At 43.8% G+C, this 19,559-nt stretch overlaps 1 protein-coding gene across 2 annotated transcripts; it reads left to right on the top strand.

The window, feature by feature from the left end:
- Nucleotides 1-1,729: 1,729 nt before the first annotated feature.
- Nucleotides 1,730-19,095, top strand: LOC115123915 (histone acetyltransferase KAT2B). Of its 2 annotated transcripts, none has more exons than XM_029653280.2 (18): nt 1,730-2,061; nt 3,062-3,188; nt 3,344-3,489; nt 3,566-3,652; nt 3,755-3,936; nt 4,223-4,414; nt 4,529-4,632; nt 10,176-10,301; nt 10,546-10,685; nt 11,571-11,779; nt 13,204-13,330; nt 13,564-13,674; nt 14,674-14,817; nt 14,921-15,035; nt 15,188-15,218; nt 15,667-15,730; nt 15,821-15,905; nt 17,226-19,095. In XM_029653280.2, exons 1-18 carry the CDS (start codon nt 1,861-1,863, stop codon nt 17,417-17,419), a joined length of 2,385 nt encoding a protein of 794 aa, XP_029509140.1. In that variant the 5' UTR covers nt 1,730-1,860; the 3' UTR covers nt 17,420-19,095. The 2 variants fall into 2 exon arrangements, with proteins under 2 accessions (XP_029509140.1, XP_029509141.1); XM_029653281.2 differs by having other exon boundaries at nt 15,191-15,218.
- The last annotated feature ends 464 nt before the right edge of the window (nt 19,096-19,559 follow it).

The following is a 19,559-nucleotide window of genomic DNA, read 5'->3' on the forward strand; positions in this document are numbered from 1 at the left end:
AAAGATGAGCTGACTGAGAAATATCTTCTGAACGGTCATCCAACTAGGAATTCCATGTAAAGACAATCGGGCATCTTTATAGAGCTTCAACATCATGATTTGACCCCCCCCCCCCCCCCCCCCTGAGTGGTGCAGCGGTCTAAGGCACTGCATCTCAGTGCTAGGGTAGCAAGTTTTAAGTTCCTCGGCATACACATCACAGACAAACTGAATTGGTCCACTCACACAGACAGCATCGTGAAGAAGGCGCAGCAGCGCCTCTTCAACCTCAGGAGGCTGAAGAAATTTGGCTTGTCACCAAAAGCACTCACAAACTTCTACAGATGCACAATCGAGAGCATCCTGGTGGGCTGTATCACCGCCTGGTACGGCAACTGCTCCGCCCTCAACCATAAGGCTCTCCAGAGGGTAGTGAGGTCTGCACAACGCATCACCGGGGGCAAACTACCTGCCCTCCAGGACACCTACACCACCCGATGTTATAGGAAGGCCAAAAAGATCATCAAGGACATCAACCACCCGAGCCACTGCCTGTTCACCCCGCTATCATCCAGAAGGCGAGGTCAGTACAGGTGCATCAAAGCTGGGACCGAGAGACTGAAAAACAGCTTCTATCTCAAGGCCATCAGACTGTTAAACAGCCACCACTAACATTGAGTGGCTGCTGCTAACACACTGACACTGACTCAACTCCAGCCACTTTAATAATGGGAATTGATGGGAAATGATGTAAATATATCACTAGCCACTTTAAACAATGCTACCTTATATAATGTTACTTACCCTACATTATTCATCTCATATGCATACGTATATACTGTACTCTATATCATCGACTGCATCCTTATGTAATACATGTATCACTAGCCACTTTAACTATGCCACTTTGTTTACATACTCATCTCATATGTATATACTGTACTCGATACCATCTACTGTATCTTGCCTATGCTGCTCTGTACCATCACTCATTCATATATCCTTATGTACATATTCTTTATCCCCTTACACTGTGTATAAAACAGTAGTTTTGGAATTGTTAGTTAGATTACTTGTTGGTTATTACTGCATTGTCGGAACTAGAAGCACAAGCATTTCGCTACACTCGCATTAACATCTGCTAACCATGTGTATGTGACAAATAACATTTGATTTGATTTAGGTGTTACCAGGCTGTATTGCAACCGGCCGTGATTGGAAGTCCCATAGGGCGGCACACAATTGGCCCAGCGTCGTTAGTGTTTGGCCAGCGTAGGCCATCATTGTAAATAATATTTTTTTCTTAACTGACTTGCCTAGTTAAATAAATATGAAACTTGTCCTCACCCTGGCTCTCAGAAAGCAGCCCCGACAGCTTACAGACAAGAACTTATGATGACTGAATATTATCAGGTCAGAATAACAAAACTATGTTGTAAAATGTAATAATGGGCCTATAATAGGAAACATAACATTTAGCTACTCGTGTAACTACAAGGCCTGTTACATTATTGCGGTATTTGTAAGGCAGACATCAGGAGCAGCTTTTGTCTGCCCTTCCCATTTCGGTAGACTAATGCAGGCCTGGGCCTACTGTTATGCCTATGACGGTTTCTGACACCATTTGTCACTGCTCGGTTACATTTGACCTTGAAATTCTTGCTACAAATTGTTACATTTTTTGTGACCTCTCCCCTGATTCATAGCCTGCTGGAATACCAATTTTTGTCACCCCTAGTGGAGAAAAAACGGACCTACAATGACAAATAAAAAAAGTAGGGATGAGCGCCATGTCTGATTCAAGCGTAGTGTAATAGAGAACGGGACATTTTAACGTTTTAGCTCCAGGGTCGGGGATCGCGTTCGGTCTCGGTATCGAGGATGTCCGAGGGCGCAGGTGTTCAGCAGGGCTCCCCGGCCATCGGTGCGGCGGGATCGGCTCCTGCGGCTCCGGGAGCCGGGGGAACGGAGGGTTCGGGCGCCACGGTAGGATCGGCACGAATCGCGGCGAAGAAGGCGCAGCTCCGCTCCTCCCCGCGCCCTAAGAAACTGGAGAAGCTCGGAGTGTATTCCTCTTGCAAGGTAGTATGTCGTCCATTATTAAATTATTTAGAAATTATTATCAATGTTTCAATGTTTTGCAAATAGATTGTGCTTCAAATGCTTGTTGGTTTGCAGTGCTGCTATAATGCAAGCGCAGTAAAGGAAGCCATTGCCGCACAATATATATATTTTTTCATATCCCTCATTCTCTATTTATGCAAAATGGTCCTTTTGGAAAATAATATCAGGACCAAAAACGGCAACATGTTCAGCCTGGCGCTCCCATATTTACTATTGCAATGTTTCTTTCTAGGCGGGAGAGTAGATTTAAACATTCTCTTGCGCTTTGACAAATTCAGGTTTTGCGTGGTGGTGCATAGCCCGAATGACTCCAAGCTAGGGGAGTGTGCGGAGTGTAATTCACCCCTCTGGAAAAGTGACAGTGTTTTTGCTGTCTGTCAGCGTGGCGCGGCGTTGTAAACTATTAAGTATTTATTGCGTTTATATAACATCTGCAAGGAGAGACGTCTTTGTTTTGACAGGGTGACAGCTGTTGGGGGGCGGAGTTTGTTGTTGTTCATCGGCGCATGTTCCTGTGCGCAGCTCCAGCTGAAAATAATAACAGATATGTAGCACTTGTAGTTAGAGGGCTGTCCCACCAGGCGCGGATTTAGCTATGCGTTCTACATATACGTTTTAGTAATTTATCTTTAGCAGAGGCTCTTATCCAGACCGACTTACAGGTAGTGCATTCATCTTAAAGGGAAAATCCACTCAAAAACTACAAAATTATAGTTTTGAGTAGATTTTCCCTTTAAGATAGCTAGGTGAGACAACCACATATCTCAGTCATAGTAAGTACATTTTCCTCAATCAAGTAGATATCAGCAGCAAAGTTAGCGCTAGTATGCCACTTGTTTACCAAGCTGTCCATCACTTGTCAACTTATGACATAGAGAAGTTAAACAGGTTTATAAACATGTAATAGCATGTCTGTGTGCTTATGTGGCTTTATAATCCTTGTGACCCTTTGCTGTAGGCTGAGGGGGCCTGTAAGTGTAACGGCTGGAAGAGCCAGAACCCCCCTCCCACGCCTCCCCGTACGGACCAGCAGCCCAACACTGTCAACCTGCTGGAGCCCTGCCGCAGTTGTTCCCACACACTGGGTAAGACTAGGGGTAGATGGTACAGGCAGATGTAATGTTCTAGAAAAGCCAGGTAATAAAGCAGGTTTTCAGAGGTACATTAGTCAGAGAAACAAAATAAAGTCTGTCCTCTCTCTCTCTCTCCCCCCCTCTCTGACTCTTTATCTCCCTCTCAGGTGACCATGTAACCCACCTAGAGAACGTCTCAGAGGAGGAGATGAACAGGCTTCTGGGTATAGTCCTAGATGTGGAGTACCTGTACACATGTGTTCACAAAGAAGAGGATGCTGACACCAAACAAGTCTACTTCTCCCTATTCAAGGTAGTTCACAGCTCAACATGTCTACAACACATTACTTTCAGTGCATCGGTTTCACAATTTCTTCTTTCTCCTTCAGCTGTTGAGGAAATGCATCCTACAGATGGGCAAACCTGTGGTGGAGGCGCAGGAAAGTCCTCCCTTTGAGAAACCCAGCATCGAACAGGCAAGTGCACACACACTCTGAGGAAAAGTGACACATTTAGATCAGACTTCCACAAGATGTAGACATTATATGTTGTTTACATGATCTCTGTGTCTTCAACAGGGGGTGAATAACTTTGTCCAGTACAAGTTCAGCCATCTTCCCTCCAAGGAGCGTCAGACCATTGTGGAGCTGGCCAAGATGTTCCTCAACCAGATCAACTACTGGCAGCTGGAGACGCCCTCACAGAGACGACAGCGGGCACCTGCTGATGATGCTGCCGGGTACAAAGTCAACTACACCAGGTAGCAGGCGCCTTTTGATGATTCAATTGCAACTGCTGGCAGGCACACTTTGATGATGTGCCCACCTTCATTTCGCAAACACTTAAACATCGATTACTGTAGCTCTGGTGTGTTTAGTGCCCAGTACACCCGTAACTTGAACCTTGGTACCAACAGATACATTGTCCTCCTAGAGCCGATGAAAACCTCTTCATACCAATAGATGATGCACACATTTCATTCAAATTGTATCAACATTATAACCCATAATCAAGCCCATATTTTTGTGGTGTGTTTTTCCCCCCAGATGGCTGTGCTACTGCAATGTCCCCCAGTTCTGTGACAGTCTACCGCGGTACGAAATGACCCAGATCTTCGGTCGGACCCTGCTGGGCTCAGTCTTCACTGTGATGAGGAAACAGCTGCTAGAGCAGGCCAGGCAGGAGAAGGATACGTTACCCCCGGAGAAACGCACTCTCATCCTTACACACTTCCCCAAGTAAGAGACACACTGAGGGCATACATGCGCATCGTGCACACACACACACGAGGTAGAGGAGGATTCCTAGTCTCTGTCAACAGTAGGTGTGATGAAGACATCTGTGTGCTGTAGATTCCTGTCCATGTTGGAGGAGGAAGTGTACAGTCACAGCTCTCCCATCTGGAGCGAAGACTTCCTGGTTGGATCCACAGGAGGACAGATCCCCATCCATACAGGTAAACACACCTGACCCTTGAACTGTAGCAATGATATGATATGGGGGGGTAGTTTAGTGTTAACACACAATTAGGCAACACACTAGAACAGGGGTATTTACAACCGGGGGGCTCTGCAGGGGGTCCATGAAAATATACAGTACCAGTTTAAAGTTTGGACACACTTAGTCATTCAAGGGTTTTTCTTTATTTTGACTATTTTCTACATTGTAGAATACTAGTGAATGAATTAAAACTATGACATAACACACATGGAATCATAAAGTAACCAAAAAAGTGTTAAACAAATCAAAATATATTTTATATTCTTCAAAGTAGCCACCCTTTGCCTTGACGACAGCTTTGCACACTCTTGGCATTCTCTCAACCAGCTTCACCTGGAATGCTTTTCCAACAGTCTTGAAGGAGTTCCCACAAATGCTGAGCACTTGTTGGCTACTTTTTCTTCATTCTAAATCATCACAAACCATCTCAATTGGGTCAAGATCGGGTGATTGTGGAGGCCAGGTCATCTGATGCAGCACTCCATCACTCTCCTTGCTCAAATAGCCCTTACACAGCCTGGAGGTGTGTTGGGTCATTGTCCTGTGGTAAAACAAATTATAGTCCCACTAAGTGCAAAAAAAGATGGAATGGCGTATCACTGCAGCACCCACACCACACACCTCCATGCTTCACGGTGGGAACCACACATGCGGAGATCATCCGTTCACCTAGTCTGCGTCTCACAATGACACTGCGGTTGGAACCAAAAATCTCACATTTTGACTCATCAGACCAAAGGACAGATTTTCACCAGTCTAATGTCCATTGCTCATTTTTCTTGGCCCAAGCAAGTCTCGTCTTATTGGTGTCTTTTAGTAGTGGTTTCTTTGCAGCAATTCGACCATGAAGGCCTGATTCATGCAGTCTCATCTGAACAGGCTCGAGCCCCTTAACAAAAAGGGAGACAACGTGGAGATAAGGAATAACAAAATATATTTATTAACTAAAGTAAGCTAAAATACAATTAACAATGGTGTGTGTGTGTAGTCAGTAATCAGTAGTGTAAATGAATGGTTGTGTGCATAAATGTGATAATGAAGGGTGTTGAAAGGTGCCTACGCAAACAAACAAAAAAATCCACAACCAAAATCTATCAGTGTCTGCATGGAGAGAGTCTCCCCAATGAATGGGGAAAAGGTGCATTTATTCTGGGACACACTCGAGCCCAGGTGTGTCCCATTTCTCTGACGACCCTCCCGGCTCCGCCCCCCGACTTCCTATTAAGGAAAACAAGAGCAAAGAGAAAGAATTCGGCAGACAGAGTGGGAGGGTCGTCACAGATGTGTCTGTTACTTGAACTCTGTGAAGCATTTATTTGGGTTGCAATCTGAGATGTAGCTAACTCTAATGAACTTATCCTCTGCAGCAGAGGTAACTCTGAGTCTTCCATTCCTGTGGTGGTCCTCATGAGAGCCAGTTTCATCATAGCGCTTGATGGTTTTTGTGACTGCACTTAAAGAAACTTTCAGTTCTTGAAATGTTCTGCATTGACTGGACTTCATGTCTTAAAGTAATGATGGACAGTTGTTTTTCTTTGCTTATTTTAGCTGTTCTTGCCATAATATGGACTTAGCCGCCCTATTTGGAAAAATACTATCTTCTGTATACCACCCCTACCTTGTCACAACACAACTGATTGGCTCAAATGCATTAAGAAGGAAAGAAATTCCACAAATTAACTTTTAACAAGGCACACCTGTTAATTGAAATGCATTCAATGTGACTACCTCATGGAGCTGGTTGAGAGAATGCCAAGAGTGTGCAAAGCTGTCATCAAGACAAAGGGTGGCTTCTTTGAAGAATCCAAAATAAATGTTGATTTGTTTAACACTTTTTTGGTTACTACATGATTCCATATGTGTTATTTCAAAGTTTAGATGACTTCTCTATTATTCTACAATTGAGAAAATTGTAAAAATAAAGAAAAACCCTTGAATGAGTAGGTGTGTACAAACTTTTGACTGGTACTGTATACCAGTCAATAGGTAGCCTACCAGTCAATAGGCTACCGGTCATTAGGCTACCGGTCATTTGGCTACCGGTCAGGAGGCTACCGGTCAATAGGCTACCGGTCAATAGGCTACCGGTCATTAGGCTACCGGTCATTAGGCTACCGGTCAGGAGACTACCGGTCAATAGGCTACCAGTCAATAGGCTACCAGTCAATAGGCTACCGGTCATTAGGCTACCGGTCATTAGGCTACCGGTCAATAGGCTACCAGTCAATAGGCTACCAGTCAGTAGACTACCGGTCAATAGGCTACCGGTCAGGAGACTACCGGTCATTAGACTACCGGTCATTAGGCTACCGGTCATTAGGCTACCGGTCATTAGGCTACCGGTCAATAGGCTACCAGTCAATAGGCTACCGGTCAATAGGCTACCGGTCATTAGGCTACCGGTCAGTAGACTACCGGTCAGTAGACTACCGGTCAATAGGCTACCGGTCATTAGGCTACCGGTCAATAGGCTACCAGTCAATAGGCTACCAGTCAATAGGCTACCAGTCAGTAGACTACCGGTCAGTAGACTACCGGTCAATAGGCTACCGGTCATTAGGCTACCGGTCAATAGGCTACCAGTCAATAGGCTACCAGTCAATAGGCTACCGGTCAGTAGACTACCGGTCAATAGGCTACCGGTCATTAGGCTACCAGTCAGTAGACTACCGGTCAGTAGACTACCGGTCAATAGGCTACCGGTCAGTAGGCTACCGGTCAGTAGACTACCGGTCATTAGGCCACCGGTCAGTAGACTACCGGTCATTAGGCTACCGGTCAGGAGACTACCGGTCAGGAGACTACCGGTCATTAGGCTACCGGTCAGGAGACTACCGGTCAATAGGCTACCGGTCAGGAGACTACCGGTCATTAGACTACCGGTCATTAGGCTACCGGTCAGGAGACTACCGGTCAATAGGCTACCGGTCAGTAGACTGCCGGTCATTAGGCTACCGGTCAGTAGACTGCCGGTCAGTAGACTACCGGTCAGTAGACTGCCGGTCAATAGGCTACCGGTCAGTAGACTACCGGTCAGTAGACTACCGGTCAGTAGACTACCGGTCAGTAGGCTTCCATTGCGACAAGTGCCGCTGTCTGCTGGTAAGTTTTCTTGACTTGAACATACATGTTTGCCAACACATGGCTAACCTTTGTTCAGCCATCTAAACTGCTTCTCTTTAGCGAAAATGTGTTTGGATGTCTAGCTAATATGTTATGCTAGATTTTACACTTCCTCTTCCAATTATAATGTGGGGAGGTCAAAAAAATAGAAAACTATACCAAATCTATTCATTTTAAAATGTTTATTACTTATCCTTGCCATTATCATTCACCTGATGATAAGACAAGACATGTGAATAAATTGTTTTTGCTAACATATGATGAGTGTCCCTGGGTCGCCGGTTTGCATGGGAGGGGGTCCCTATGCAACAAAAGGTTGAAGAACCCTGCACTACCAGGATACACTTCCACACCCCATCACCAGGTGGCAGCACCAACCGAATCAAGGCCAGGGCTCTGCTAGGAAGCCTTCATAAGCACATCAGGTGCAGGCATTTAGGGTGATTATTATTCTTATTAGTCTGTCCCAGCTGGCAGAGCTGTGAGGCTGCTGGTTTGTTTGGTGGCAATGAGGCCTTTTGTTTGGTTTTGAGTCTTTAGTTTGGCATGCCTGTTTTTAGTTTTCCCAAAATGTGTCTGTTTTTTGGGGGGTCACCAACTGAACAAATACTAATCTCCTTGGACCAAGATGTCAAGAAGGAGATGGCCCTGGACCCCGGGAAGTTTGCTGTTTCCTGGGCACATGTACATACAACGCGGCCCTCATACTCTGATTTCTCACATCAAATCAGGTTACAGACCATGTAACTTGGCATAATACCCATTAACAGCGTCCCCAGGCTCCTGGCGTGGGAACATTTTGCCTCAAAGTGGGACTTGAAAGGGGTGTGGTTGAAATTGAGGCGGGAGAGGGTGCAAGCCTGCTACAGCTGTATTGGATTGGACTTTTAAAAATGGCGAAAATCCATACATTTCTATCACAGCAACAGTGTTGCCAAATTTGTGGTTTTACCAACAAATCAGGCTACTTTAAAAATGAAGTTGTGGGTGAAAATGTATTGTTTGCGTGTTTTAGGGCTATTTCTAAGTAGCACCGTGGCCGCCATGGCATTTCTCTTAAAAAACATATCTTTCACTGACCTGCTGCTGACAGTAAGGCAGGCTGTTTCTGGTGGGGAGGGCCAAAGGGGTGATCAATTCAGTGAATGAAATTACGATCTCATCCTCAGTAGCCTATTCCAGCAGGCTATTGGGAAACACAAGCATTTCTTACCTCGAAATCACCAAGCTATTCATGTTGAATAAATGAGTGTTAATTTGAACTAAGCATGCTGCTAAATTGTTCAGTTTACATTTTGCCTACATTTTGTCTAGGCTACAGTAGATTATCCTGAAATGAGATGTTGGCCTATCAAGGGCTATAGGCTACCTGCATCTATCTAAGCAAACCATGGTGAAATTTAAGTACAATTCTAAACCCAGATTTTAGTCACTAGCCTATGCCTATTGAAATGACAAGTCAATCTTGAAAATGGGCCATTTGACTGTTTGTAGTTTTAACATTTAGCACATAATAACAGCACAATTGCCAGAAAATAGCATGACATTAGTTTTTTATGTTCGTCAAAGTTTCTTGCTCAGAGATTTCGAGATGTCCAACTTTTATCACTCAAACTCTCTTGCATAGTTATGCACATGTGCAAAGGGGATATATATACAATTATAAACCTGGTTCAAGCCCTGAATGCTGATTGGAATGCCAGTTTATGATGGCAAAAAGGCACCCCGGGGTTTGTTGTATATGGCCAATATACCACGGTTAATGACCGTATCCAGGCACTCCGTGTTACGTCATGCTTAAGAACAGCCCTTAGCCGTGGTACTGTATATTGGCCATATACCCCCCCCCCCCCCCCTTGTATCTTATTGCTTAATCATAGCAGTCAAACAAGTTAAATCAACATCATTGAAGAAAAAGGATAAGGCGAATTTAATAAGAGCGAATTACATTTTCTCTTCCAAAATATTCAAATTCCTTCAGTACGTCATGTCATAGTTCGCAATAATTATTATTTTGAGGATAATCTCATTTTGCTTCTAACGTTGTTACAAATTACTACGATATTCCTTCTTAATTGCCTTGATAACGTTATGGAGAAAGGGTTTATTGTATAAATATGGCAACTCTTTTGCTGTATTTTCTTTTTAAATGGGCTAGTTTTCAGGCCTTTTGGGTGGGTTTTGAGTGGTCATTGGGCTGGAAATTCTAGCTAGACCTGGCAACCCTGCACAGCGATCATATTATTTTTGTAACTCACTTCCTTGTTTAGCCCATAACTTGTGATGCTCTCTCTTTGAAAGATGTGATGTGATTGATATGAGTGCTTCTCTCCACTGTTAAATTAATCTGATGGTCTCACCTGTGTATAATGACAGTGATCAGTGCGCCCCCGGTGGCCAGGCCTCTGTACTACAGCACCAGCCCAGTATCAGTGGACCCATCTAGCTGTGGCAGTGTCAGTCCTGCCAGGAAGACAGCCTCTGCTCTGGAACCCAGCCCAGGTAAACACAACAGGCTCTAGACACAGATCTAGGATCAATTTACCCACCAGAAATTATCATCTTAACCATTAGGCTCATCCATTCCTCCTCCTCTCCCCTGAGACGATTCCCCAGGTTGTTGCTGTAAATGAGAATGTGCTCTCAGTCAATTTACCTGGTAAAATAAGGGTAAAAAAATTCAAATAAATAATCTGGCCTTAGATCAGTTTCTATGGGCAACTTGACATATGATCTACCTGTGTAGGTGGGCAGAAGCGGAAGCCATCGGAGCCCATCCCCCATGATGAGACTAAGAAGCTCAGGATCGTCGGCGACATCCCCATGGAACTCATCAACGAAGTCATGGCAACCATTACTGACCCGACCTCCATGCTGGGACCAGAGGTAACATCAAACGCTCAGTCAGTCCAACATATAGTCATCAATAATTCCAGAGCTTAACACGGAACCCAAAGCGGTTGTGCGTGTGCGCCATCGTGCATACATTTATTTTTATTTTTTGTCCATTTATTTTACACCAAATGCGATCATGACACGCAGGTTAAAATATCAAAACAAACTGAACCAATTATATTAATTTGGGGACAGGTTGAAAAGCATTAAACATGTATGGCAATTTAGCTAGTTAGCTTGCACTTGCTAGCTAATTTGTCCTGGAATATAAACATTGAGTTGTTATTTTACCTGAAATGCACAAGGTCCTCTACTCCGTCAATTAATCCACACATAAAACGGTCAACCAAATCATTTCTAGTCATCTCTCTTCCTTCCAGGCTTTTTCTTCTCTTGACTTTATATTGTGATTGGCAACTTTCATAAATTAGGTGCATTACCGCCACTGACCTCGTTCGTCTTTCAGTCACCCACGTGGGTATAACCAATGAGGAGATGGGAGAGGCAGGACTTGCAGCGCGATCTGCGTCAGAAATAGAAAGGACTTCTATTTTAGCCCTTGGCAATGCAGACGGTCGCGAGCGGTGTGTGTGCAATAAATGAATAACATAGATTTCAAAATTGATTTTGCAGCGCTCGTGTCGCGTGCGGTGTTGTCAGCCTGTTACACTCTATTCCATCTCAGTAAAAAATCAGTTAGTGCATGGATATCTGATTATGATTGCCCACCCCTGTTGTTTTATAGACAGTATTATAGAGGTTGATGATGATGTTGAAGCTACTGCTGCTGCTGATGGAACACTGCTAAATCAAAATTAGTACTCTAATAGGACTTGATGATGATGAGTAAGGCTGACGTCATCCCCTACCCCCCAGACCAGCCTGCTGTCGGCCCACTCAGCCCGTGATGAGGCGGCACGCCTGGAGGAGAGGAGGGGGGTGATAGAGTTCCACGTCATCGGGAACTCCCTCAACCAGAAGCCCAACAAAAGGATCCTGATGTGGTTGGTGGGCCTCCAGAACGTCTTCTCCCACCAGCTGCCTCGCATGCCCAAAGAGTACATCACACGCCTCGTCTTCGACCCGTGAGTGTTACGGTAGAGATGGACCCTGCTTGCCCCCAAAGAGAGAAATTGTCCCAACTTTGTAGCACAGAAAGGAAATATTTATATCAGGGGTCATCAACCTTTTCTGAGAGGAGATCACTTTCTGACTCAAAATGCAAGCTGAGCTCTACTGCTCAGATTTTTTTTAACATGACTGATGCCAATGCAACATTAACCAATCAAAAACAGTTCTGTAGCAATGAAGTTTGTGCAGAAGGATACAGGCCCAATACATTATCACTGCATATTGACTATGCTTGAATTTCCCTGCCAATGTGGTTGTTCTCAGACCATTTTGAAATGATATTTAAAACATGTAGGTGTATGATCACACTGGTAATAGATAATGTGTTGTATTACTTGAGGCACAGCTGAGTGAGCATAATCATTTGCTTCATTTTCTTTACTGGCCTGATGGCCTGCATCTTATGGTCAGTCTGAGGGGAGAGAGGGAGCAGAGGTGAGGCTGGCTCTCACCTGAATCTCTCTCCCTCCCTCAGTCTTCAAGCTGATGGCGAAAGTCACACTGCGTTATTTCTGCCTCATGCACCAATTCATGTTGATACTCCTATGACCAGAGAAAGGGGAATATTCCTTGATATTAAAAAAGACACAAGCAGCTAATAATAACCACACAAGCTTATGGGAACACTTTGCTATAGTCATTCATACAGCGGCAGTGCTGGTTGTAAGGCGAGTGGAAGTAGGAAGAACGCACATTTGATGTCTTATCAAAGTATTGAACAAAGTGTTGACAGTGGTGAATAACAACTTAAACATGAACTTACTCTTTGCTGTGTTCGTTGAGTCTCTCTCAAGTCAGGTTTTAAAAGTTTTGAAATCTGTTTCAACTTTGCTGTGCGGTCGAGGCTTCTTTTTACAGTCTATGGCTCAGTCTACGCGGTGATCTAAACTATCTGATTGTCTAGCGGTAGGCCTATAAGTGCACTTGATATGCTCTCTGTGCCTGCCGGGCAGGCAGAGTCCTACCTTCAGAGACATGAAATGGTTAAAAATGGGAACACTTTCCCTTCTGTGCGCTAGGGCTGATGAATCAAGTGCACCTTCCGACAACAGCGCAAAACGAATATAGAAAAAATAGGAATGCAAGGCTTTATAGTTGTTGTTTATTAAGAAATGTGTAGTGATCAACTAGGAATGGCTTAGAGATCAACCGGTTAGTGACCACTGCTTTATATGAAGTTGCTCTACAGTTGTAAACAAAATGTAATTATTTGGTTTATAATAATTGCTACAGAAATAGATATGTTACATTACAAGTATGTTTGACCCCTCAATGTTATGGCAACCATTGAACCTGGCCGTAGTATGAGTTGTTGCGATGACATTATCATTGAAGTGAATAAGAAAAAGGGAACTATATTTATGTCCTCTCCAAACAGGAAGCACAAGACGCTGTCGCTGATCAAAGATGGCCGTGTGATTGGAGGAATCTGTTTTCGGATGTTTCCCTCACAGGGTTTCACAGAGATCGTGTTCTGTGCCGTCACCTCCAACGAGCAGGTCAAGGTACGAGACTGCAGCTCTTTTAGCCCGGTCCCAGATCTGTTTGTACCGTCTTTCCAACTCCTATGGTAATGTTCCACATGACAGTGACCATAGGACTTCGCTATACACAAACAAACAGTTCTGGGACCAGGCTACGGTCCCCTTCTAGTCAAATTTCTGTTGGTCTTTACGGATGTACCTCATTCTTCTTGATTGATAAGTTTTTACCTTTGACCCCTACCTATCGTTTCCAGGGGTATGGCACTCACCTGATGAACCACCTGAAAGAATATCACATCAAGCACGACATCCTTAACTTCCTCACCTACGCAGACGAGTACGCCATTGGCTACTTCAAAAAGCAGGTCAATACATGATTGGCTGCTTAAGAAGATCAACAAATGACATTATTGGTTATCTTGTTATGTTAGATGTTAGGTTCTAATTCTCAGAGTATAAAACTCAATGGACACTATGAAAGCTTAACCAAGTTTATTCTCCCAGAGGGTCAATACAGCTGCATTAGACAACAATATTTAACACAAGCACTGATATTTAACCTTTCCACCTACACACCTGAACAGCCAATGCATCTCTGTTGCTAGACAGAACCTTAGTGATATCTGTTCTTCCTCACTTCATCTGACCTGACCTCTACCCCAAAGTGCTCACTCCTCTTATCAATGTGTCGCTTTCCCTACACTCAGCACATTCCAAGCTTAATTGCACCCACCATATAACTTCCTCCTACAGGTAACCATTAACTTCTGGTGTAGACCCTCTAAACCTAAGCACTCAATATTTCAATAGGATACCTGATAATTAGCCCTATCCCATGTTTAGGAGTTAGTACCCAGAATCCAGCATAGGGAAACATCAATAAACTGGGTGTCTTTGTGAAATGGACCTCTCTTACACCTCTGTCTCGCTCTGTGTGTCTCTCTCTGTCTGTCTGTCTGTCTCTCTCTGTCTGTATGTGTCTCTCTCTGTCTCTCTCTGTGTCTCTGTCTGTCTCTTTCTGTGTCTCTGTCTCTCTCTCTGTCTGTCTCTGTCTGTTTCTCTATCTCTCTCTGTCTGTGTGTCTCTCTGTCTGTCTCTGTGTCTGTATCTGTGTCTGTCTCTGTGTCTCTGTGTCTCTGTGTCTGTCTGTCTGTCTGTCTGTCTGTCGCTCTTTCTCTCTCTCTCTCTTTCTCTCTGTCTGTGTCTCTCTCCCCTCTGTCTGTCTGTCTGTCTGTCTCTCTGTCTGTCTGTCTGTCTGTCTGTCTCTCTCTCTCTCTCTCTCTGTCTGTCTGTCTGTCTGTCTGTCTGTCTGTCTGTCTGTCTGTCTGTCTGTCTGTCTGTCTGTCTGTCTGTCTGTGTATCAGGGCTTCTCTAAAGACATCAAGGTTCCCAAGGCCAAGTATCTGGGCTACATCAAAGATTATGAGGGAGCGACGCTGATGGGCTGTGAGCTCAACCCCAGCATCCCTTACACCGAGTTCTCCGTCATCATCAAGAAACAGAAGGAGGTGTGTGTGTGTGCGTGTGTGCCTACAAACGTGTCTATCTGTATAATAAATTGAGTTACCTCTATTTTCTCTCTCTCTCTTTCTGTCTTTCTCTCTCTCTCAGATCATAAAGAAACTGATAGAGAGGAAGCAGGCTCAGATCAGAAAGGTCTACCCAGGACTTTCCTGTTTTAAGGAAGGAGTTCGGCAGATTCCCATTGAGAGCATTCCTGGAATACGTTGAGTTTCTCCCCCTGTCATTATATGCCTAATTAGTCTACCTTCAGCAAAGGTTCAAAGGCAAATCTAAAGAGAGGTAGCAGTGAAGTGGGGTAGGAAGGGAGTGTGTGGACAGTGTCTCTAATTTAACTCAGCTCCTCTTTGTCACCAGGAGAAACTGGATGGAAACCGGTGGGAAAAGGGTGGGTCTTTCAGTTCCTTATAGCTTATTCTCATCTATTGTGCATACCATTTTAGTAAACAGCTTATTCTCATCTATTGTGCATACCATTTTAGTAAACAGCTTATTCTCATCTATTGTGCATACCATTTTAGTAAACAGCTTATTCTCATCTATTGTGCATACCATTTTAGTAAACAGCTTATTCTCATCTATTGTGCATACCATTTTAGTAAACAGCTTATTCTCATCTATTGTGCATACCATTTTAGTAAACAGCTTATTCTCATCTATTGTGCATACCATTTTAGTAAACAGCTTATTCTCATCTATTGTGCATACCATTTTAGTAAACAGAAAAAAATAGGATTTGAGGGTTTCGTCCGAAGGCTTTACTAGTGAGCTACCACTGCTATCATTATGGTAACTCTGACAGGAAATTAGGTGATAACTTCCTGTTGTGATCCCAGGAAGGAGCTGAAGGATCCAGATCAGCTGTACAGCACACTGAAGACCATCTTACAACATGTTAAGGTGAGGGGCACGCACACATGCACATAACTCGCATGCACCAACGTGCGCACGTACACACACAGGTTTCTCACTATGTGTTGTGTGTTATAGAGTCACCAGAATGCCTGGCCGTTCATGGAACCAGTGAAGAAGATTGAGGCTCCTGGTTACTACCAAGTCATCCGCTTCCCCATGGGTATGTATGGCACTACATATGGAACACATCTGTGCCTGGGTCAACTCTTCAGGGGAAGGAATATAGCAGTACATCATTTGTAAGAAATGGGTACCATAATTGCTGGACTATTAAGCCGCACCTGAATATAAACCGCACCCACTGAATTATAATAAAATATGTATTTTGTACATAAATAAGCCGCACGTGTCTATAAGCCGCAGGTGCCTACCGGTACATTGACACAAATTAACTTTACACAGCCTTTAAACTAAACACGGCTTGTAACAAAAATAAATAGGCTTTAACGAAACACGGCTTGTAACAAAAATTAAAACAGTAGCCTAACAAGAAAGTCATTGGTCACTATCTTCCTCCTCCTGTGCACTGAAACCACTGAAGTCATCTCCTTCGGTGTCGGAGTTGAATAATAGCCTCAGAATTGCTTCATCCGATGTTGGATCGTTTTCATTGTCGCTCTCGTCACTTTCATCCGGAGGCAAATACCCCGCTGAGCTCATGCTGCCCCTTCAACACGCAGCAGTCCAACCTTTCGAAACCCGTTGATGATAGTTGATTTTTTGACAATGCTCCACGCTGTCAGGACCCACTGGCAGACTTGACCATAAGATGCTCTTCGCCTGCGGCCCGTTTTAGTGAAGGATTTCTCCCCACTTGTCATCCAAGCCTCCCACTGAACAAGGAGCGCCACCTTAAATGCACGATTTACACTGATGTCGAGTGGCTGCAAATACTTTGGGTCATCTGCTTTTCTTCCCTCTGAAAGCTTTTGTTGTCTTTCTGCACTGAGTCAGTTCCTCGCGCTGCTGTTTCCAACGTCTTATCATCGACTCATTAAGGCCAAGCTCCCGTGCAGCAGCTCTATTTCCTTTTAAAACAGCCAGATTTATCGCCTTCAACTTGAAAGCTGCATCATATGCATTTCTCCATGTCTTTGCCATGATGAGGGTGACAAAATTACTACCGTAATCAGAATGATGGGAAGTTTGAGCGCGCTCGATTTACGTCACATTATGTGACGGTGCTCAGTTTTTTGGCGGCATGAATCTTGTGAAAGCGGGAAAAATCCATAAATTAGCCACGTCATTGTATAAACGGCGAGGTTCAAAGTGTGGGAATAAAGTAGCGGCTTATAGTCCGGAAATTACGGTAATTGAATTGAGCATAGTTACCTTAGTCAGAGACCAACACGTAATGGTTAGTGTGGTCATAGTGTGTTTTTGGTTAATCACATCAGAGTTTGGTTTGGTTTCATTTGATCATTTAGACTAGAGGTTAGTCAAGATTCATGTTAATGTTGTATTGTGTGATTATCTCCAGACCTGAAGACGATGTCTGAGCGTCTGAAGAGCAGGTACTACACCACGCGGAAGCTCTTCATGGCCGACATGCAGCGCATCTTCACCAACTGTCGAGAGTACAACCCTCCAGAGAGCCAGTACTACAAGTGTGCCAACCTGCTAGAGAAGGTCTTCTACACTAAGATCAAGGAGGCGGGCCTCATTGAGAAGTGAAGGGATGGGAGGGGCTTAAAGGGAGAGTGTGGTTTAGTTCTAATGATTTTCAAAAGGTTTTTATTGTCTTAGTCTTTATTTTTCTACTCTTGTCAACTAGAAAAATAGTAGGATATGGTGTAGGGAGGAGGGTTTTAGGTTCATTGGAATACTCAATGTCTGCTGTTCTATCACTCTCTTCTCTCCATCCTTGTCATACTGCCTCCTCTGTCTTTTACTGTGTTTGATCAGTCTCTGCTTCTCCTTGCTCCACCTTGTCTTTGTTGACTCAGGAAAACAGATGTCATGTAGAAACTCCACCTGTACAGCTAACCTAACCCTACATCTATTCAGAGTCCTACTACATGCAGAAACTCCACCTGTACAGCTAACCTAACCCTACATCTATTCAGAGTCCTACTACATGCAGAAACTCCACCTGTACAGCTAACCTAACCCTACATCTGTTCAGAGTCCTACTACATGCAGAAACTCCACCTGTACAGCTAACCTAACCCTACATCTGTTCAGAGTCCTACTACATGCAGAAACTCCACCTGTATAGCTAACCTAACCCTACATCTGTTCAGAGTCCTACTACATGCAGAAACTCCACCTGTATAGCTAACCTAACCCTACATCTGTTCAGAGTCCTACTACATGCAGAAACTCCACCTGTATAACTAACCTAACCCTACATCTGTTCAGAGTCCTACTACATGTAGACGTCACATCTGTAAACAACTGGACTCTCTGGGAGAAACAGGAAGGGATAATCAGCCAGTCAGTTACTCAGCCATTCAGTCTGTCGGTCTCCAGATTGGTGTTACTGGGTCGTAATGGTGCAGGGTGAAGTTGCCCCTAGAGTCAGTTTTGCATTTTCCCTACTCTAATGGTAACCGTTATGATTGTGGGATAGGAAGCTGATCCTTGATCTGTACCTAGAGGAAACCTCTCCTCAGGAGCCATAGTAATCAGTCATTAGTTCTAATGTATGTGTGTGTTACCTAAAGCGTGAGTGTACGCATGACGTCATGCGAGGTCTGTGTCTCAGAATGTATGAGGTCAAAGTTTCTATGTATGTTATTAGAGTTCATCCTGCCAAAAAAAGGAAAATATTTCAAATCCACATGTATACATTAAGTAATTCAAGAGGTTAAACCTCTTGAATTATTTAATGTATATTTTCAATGTACTGTATATAAGTTACCCGTCTTGCTTGTCCATGTAAAAAGTCCCATAAGGCAAAAGGTGACCATGGAAATGCCCTTATTTATTTTTCAAGCAACTATTCAGCACCACATGGTGAATAACAACATTTTTGTTTTCCATGGAGCTGTTTTGTGTGTTTAGGGAAATGCACGCTATGGTTTATTTAGCTATGTATAGTTCCTTATTTATGTACTATAATTTAAAGGAATAATGCTTAACAAAAGGTCTTAATTTATTTTGCCTAATTATTTCTGTCTAGCAAATGGAGATTGCTACCTTTGTACTTTGAAGATAAAAGAAAAGAGATTGTGCAGTACTATCTTGTTTTTCTGTTTTGTATAAAGATGTTTGTACTTTTTAAACTATAGGATACATCTGGATTTTGTGATATGTCTGGAAGAGTTATTACATGGCCTTTGTACTATTGCTTTTAATGCCGTAGTTATAACCGATTTTATAGACTATTAAAATAGAAGTGAAAATAATGAATTGGAGTTATTTTTGCTGCTGCAAATTACACTGACTGAGAAGTTCAGATCTTTGCAAATCTATGTAGAGCAAAAGCCCTGTTTCTACATGGCACTAATGTAACCGATGTGAAATGGCTAGCTAGTTAGCGTTTCAATCGGTTACGTCACTCGCTCTGAGACCTTGAAGTAGTGGTTCCCCTTGCTCTGCAAGGGCTGCGGCTTTTGTGGCGCGATGGCTAACGATGCTTCGTGAGTAACTGTGGTTGATGTGTGCAGAGGGTCCCAGGTTGGGGCGAGGAGAGGGGCGGAAGCTATACTGTTACATTGATGCTGTTGACCCGGATCACTGGTTGCTGCGGAAAAGCAGGTCAAAAGGGGAGTGAGTGTAACTGATGTGGTGCGGCTAGCTAGTTAGCGGTTACAGCTATTACAACGAGCCCATCCTATAGCTCCTTCCACCATTCTCCTACGAGACGACA

The sequence above is a fragment of the Oncorhynchus nerka genome, linkage group LG4, assembly GCF_034236695.1.
Source record: "Oncorhynchus nerka isolate Pitt River linkage group LG4, Oner_Uvic_2.0, whole genome shotgun sequence".
In the NCBI taxonomy this organism is placed as follows: domain Eukaryota; kingdom Metazoa; phylum Chordata; class Actinopteri; order Salmoniformes; family Salmonidae; genus Oncorhynchus; species Oncorhynchus nerka.